This window comes from Argentina anserina, chromosome 7 (assembly GCF_933775445.1).
Source record: "Argentina anserina chromosome 7, drPotAnse1.1, whole genome shotgun sequence".
In the NCBI taxonomy this organism is placed as follows: domain Eukaryota; kingdom Viridiplantae; phylum Streptophyta; class Magnoliopsida; order Rosales; family Rosaceae; genus Argentina; species Argentina anserina.
In genome coordinates, this window is record NC_065878.1 from 7,161,029 (window position 1) to 7,166,440 (window position 5,412).

At 37.4% G+C, this 5,412-nt stretch overlaps 1 protein-coding gene across 1 annotated transcript; it reads left to right on the forward strand.

Moving 5' to 3' along the window:
- Positions 1-2,690, forward strand: LOC126803480 (protein DETOXIFICATION 21-like). Its single transcript, XM_050531283.1, has 8 exons — positions 1-291; positions 443-984; positions 1,455-1,541; positions 1,669-1,725; positions 1,858-2,096; positions 2,233-2,351; positions 2,448-2,534; positions 2,616-2,690. Exons 1-8 carry the CDS (start codon positions 1-3, stop codon positions 2,688-2,690), a joined length of 1,497 nt encoding a protein of 498 aa, XP_050387240.1.
- The last annotated feature ends 2,722 nt before the right edge of the window (positions 2,691-5,412 follow it).

The following is a 5,412-nucleotide window of genomic DNA, read 5'->3' on the forward strand; positions in this document are numbered from 1 at the left end:
ATGGAACAAGACAATAAGGATAACCATTTGGAAGTAGAGACAAGTCAGACAACTAGCACCAGCAACAGTAATGTTAATAGAGGTGAAGATGAAGATTCGGGTGTCAAGTACAAGTTTTGGAACGAATCCAAAAAGATATGGGTGGTGGCTGGACCTGCTATAATAACCAGATTCTCAAGTTTTGGGTTAACCGTCATCAGTCAAGCCTTTATTGGCCACATCGGCTCTACTGAATTAGCTGCATTTTCTCTTGTATTCACAGTATTCATTAGGTTCGCCAATGGCATCATGGTACGTATGTATGTTTTTGTTTAGCTCCATTTTCCAGGTTATATTCTTCTTCTTATTTGTCTGAAACTATTGAGGCAATGTTAGATAGCAATCATTTTCTGTGCTACGATATATGCAATCTGTTAATAGAGTCGTGATTAAACGTTTACAGATGGGAATGGCTAGTGCACTGCAAACGCTTTGTGGCCAATCATATGGTGCAAAGATATACCACATGCTTGGAGTATATCTCCAAAGATCATGGATAATAATGACTACGACCGCATTGCTCCTTGTTCCTGTTTGTTTCTTTATAAGCCCAATTTTTAAGGCTTTAGGCCAAGACAAGACCGTTTCAGAAGTTGCAGGACATATTGGTATCTGGACAATCCCTGGGGTTTTCGCCTTGGTCGTATCATTTACCTGCCAAATGTTTTTACAATCACAGAGCAGAAATGTCGTCATCGGTTACTTGGCAACATTTGCTCTTATAATCCATATCCTCCTTTCATGGCTCTTAACTGTGAAGTTTAAGTTTGGGATACCTGGTGTCATGGTGGCTCTAATAACATCATATTGGATACCAAATGTTGGTCAACTTTTATTTGTTTTATGTGGAGGATGTCCAGAAACTTGGAAGGGTTTCTCCACCTTAGCTTTCAAAGATCTCTGGGGGATGATCAAGCTTTCTCTGTCTTCTGGTGTTATGCTTTGGTAACAATTTTCTAAATTTCTCTTCTTTCCTATTCTGATGTTGCTTCTTCTTAAATGTGCAAGCAACATACAGACTGATATAGTTCTCATGTATCATATCAAGTTAGAGTTCTCATATAGTTCTTAAATGTACTAGTACATGGATACAGGGTAGCTTTACATTCAAAGAAGCAAAATTTCATTTTTCTATCAGAAACTTGAAATTCTTGGTTATGTTAAGTTCAGGATTGAAGCACAAAAGTCTCCGTAGTTTAGGTCTTTAATAATATATTTTTACAAGTTCTGTCTTGGCCATAATATCCTCTAGTCCAGCTTCTCTATAGATTTCATATTTGATGAAAGAATAAATATTAATGCATGCAGCAATGTCATGGTTTTCGATCAAGAATGAAAAATGACTCAGATCCCAGCTCATAGTATACATTTTGATCCGTTGAGTATATGTAATTGAAGTTGATTTTCTTTAACAGTCTCGAGCTCTGGTACAATGCAGTCTTGATTCTTTTGACTGGGAACATGGAAAATGCTGAGGTTGCAATCGGCGCTCTAGGAATTTGGTAAGTCCATCATAACATACCATCAATCTGCTTCAGAATATAGCTTATTCCCTTCTTTTTTTCCTTTCATCTGTTGGTGTACTTAGCAGCACTCTTAACGTTAAGATGTGTGCTTAAAATACTGCAGTCTCAACCTCTATGGGTGGGAATTGATGATATCCATGGGCTTCTTAGCTGCCTCTGGGTACTTACCACTCTTGTTATCCTGTTTTCGTATAATGTTCAAATACTGAGTTTTTGGTAGGACTTCACTATATGCTTGAGTACTATAATCATGGTTGTGATGAACTGATGTTTGGCTGTTGATATTCTCTAGTGTACGAGTGTCAAATGAACTTGGACGAGGTAGCCCAAAAGGAGCAAAGTACTCAGTTGTGGTTCTTCTGATAACGTCAATCACCATTGGTTTTCTGTTCTTCTTGCTTTTCTTATCCTTAAGGGGGAAATTCGCCTACATTTTCACTGACAATGAAGAGGTGGCTAAAGGCGTCGCCGATTTGTCACCTTTACTGGCCTTCTCCATATTGATGAACAGCATTCAGCCTGTGCTCTCTGGTATTTACGTTTAAATCATGTTAGATTTTTATAAACCAATGTATTTCATCATTTTCATGCATACAATGATACTTTCAAGCTGGAAAAAGATAGAGGTACAAAATTATAAATTATAGGCTATAATTTTGAACAACAGGAGTTGCTATTGGAACTGGACGACAGAAAGTTGTGGCATGTATCAATATAACATGCTACTACGTAGTAGGTGTTCCTGTTGGAGTTGTGCTTGGTTATGTTTTAGACCTACAAGTCAAAGTAAGCAATTCTTGTATCTTCTTCTCCTCCTTTTCTCTTTTCTATTTCTGGTATATATACAAGTTCTTTTAACTCATTATGTCAATTCTTCCATAGGGTGTTTGGATGGGAATGTTGTTTGGGACATTAGTGCAGACACTAGTGCTGATCATAGTTACCTACAGAACGGATTGGGATAAACAGGTATTAATTACAGAATGCATAATTTCTACCTTGGCCTATTTCAACTTCAAGTAAATTGCAAAAAAAATTCAATGTCTGCAGATGTCCAATGCTCGTAATCGTGTTGACAAATGGACCAGAACCGATCCTCAGGAATCGAACCCCAACTCATCATAAGAATGTCCAGCTCCTTGCAGTGTTTTTTGCTTCTTCTTTTTTCCAAATTGAACACCAAAATAAACCAGAAAGTGTGGAATCATTTCAAAGCTTCAAAGAATGTTTCTCAATTCAAGGTCTACAAAGCTTTCAAGTTTTCCGCAGTGGCTGCCACAAAGAGCAAGATGACCGCACAAATTGAAATGACATTGATTTTTAGTTTGTATGGTCTAATAAGAACTCTTTCCATTTCTTTTTGGTTAGACTACGATTAGAGCTCTGGACGAAACAGTGATGGTGATGATGATTTTGTAGGTTATTAAAGATACTGCAGCAAAAGTACATTCCAATACATAAACTTGGTACTATTCAATAATGGGTAGTTCTTGGTTACAAAGTTAATTGCTTCGTACAGATAATGGTGGAGAATATGTAAGCCATCTCTTTCACCAATATCTAGCTACACATGACACTATTTATCAAAGCACCTATCCTTGAACCCCTAAGTAAAATGGTGTGGCAGAACGAAAGAAATATTGCCATATTCTTGAAGTTGCTCGCTCCATATTGATTGGAGCTCATATGCTTAAATATTTATGGGGTGATGCTATTCTCACTACTATATATCTGATAAATAGACTACTTACACAAGTCCTTCAGTCCACATCCAAAGAAAACTCTCCACCACTACCAAAAACACCAATTCAAGCTCTTGCAAGCTATTTGCCTTTACCACCTACACATGCCCTTGACCCAAAGATTTTTGGTTGTGTAGCATATATGCATTTCCAACGCACTCAGAGGACTAAGTTGGATGCTTGTGTTGAAAAGTGTGTATTCATCAGTTATGCTTCCGCTCAAAAGAAAGGTTACCGATGTTATAACCTCATTTCGGAACGTTCCTATATCAGTTTTCATGCATGTATGTTACATTTTGTGAACATGAACTATATTTTTCCTCGTAGACTCCTCTTAGGGGAAGAGTAAAACTGAGGAATAGGAGTCTCTAAGGGATTTCTTGGGTCCCTCAGTTCATGTGGTTGACCGAGTACATGAAGATACTTTAGTGACAAGAATAGAACATGAAGATTCTAAAAGGAGTAACCAGTCACCCCAGTCACCCACATTAGAAGCTGACCAACCAACTCCAGAATCACCAGAGAAAGATTGTTTTTCCCCTTCCAATACCCCATCAACACCAATGCTCCCTAAGGATGATTTGAAGGTAATTATTAACCATGTGTCTGAACTTCATGATATTTATGAGCCCAACTCTGAAACAAAACCAAGTAACATTGTAGAAGTGTCTAGATTGCCATTTTGAAAAAGAAAAAAAATTGTGGCCAACCAAAAGATCAGTATGAGCGAGATCCTAAAGTCAAGGCCAAATCCCATAAACAATTACATGTCCTCCCATAGGTTATCTAGGTCATATGCATCTTTTATACTTCATGTATCTACTATTGTCATTCCAAATAAAGTACAGGATGCTCTAGCGGATTCTAACTGGACCAAGGCTATAGAGGAGGAAATAAAAGCCTTGTAAAAGAATCACACATGGGAACTAGTGCCAAAACCAACAAGGAAGAGAATGGTCGAGTGCAGATGGATCTATACATTGAAATACGTGGCTGATGGTACATTGGATAGATACAAAGCCAGGTTAGTTGCTAAAGGATATACCCAGACATATGGCATTGATAATCTAAACCCTAAACCATAAATCACCAGACCTGAGTTTGAATACAATTTCTGAGAAACCTACTCATGGTAATTACTCTAGTAACCTGAACTTTACCTTCATGGCTACTTCAGGTACATCTTGCTCTTTGCTCTCAGATAATTATGCCTTTAATAGGAAAAGATATATGGATAATTGATTCTAGTGCAACTGAGCATATGACTAATAACTCTAGCAATATTCACCATTTAACGCTAGTTCACCGGTCTAGCGTAACCAATGCTAATGGATACAGTATTATCTTCTTTTTCTCATAACCTCTTGTCTGTCAAACTAGAACCAAACAACTTTATTGTCGTGTGATTCTTTTCCCTTGGTGTAGTATATTTCATGACATCCGAATAGGGGAAACCATTGGGCGGGATATTGAGAAATGAAGATTATATTACATGGAGATGACATCTGCTAGTAATTGTCGTGTTAGTGAAGTGCACAAGATTTAGCAAAAACATCAACTGATGAAGACCAAATAGGGTTATAGCATAAGAGATTGGGATTCAGGACATCCATTATTTGGTTATCTTCAAATAATTTTTCCTTTATTATTTCAGCATCATAAGCCATCAAACTTTAAATGCAACACTTGCATTTTGGAAAAGAGTCACCGTGTGAGCTATCCGTTGAGCTTGACTAGAAGTATTGCCCCATTTGATCTTTTTCATTTTGATGCTTGGGGGCTTGGTCCACTAACGCACATAGGAATGAAATGGTATATCTTATATGTTGATGATTTCACCTCGATGAGTTGGATTTAATTGATACGAAATAATGTGAAGTTCTTTCAATATTTCAGACTTTTCATGCCATGATTCAAACCCGAGAATATTGTGAATTTGTATTGTGACAACAAAGTAGCCATCGACATAGCACACAATCCATTTCAACATGACAGAACAAAACATGTTGCAGTTGATCGACATTTCATCAAGGAGAAGTTGGAAGCATAAATCATTAACATGCCACATGTACGCACTGAAGATCAACTCACATATATTATGACCA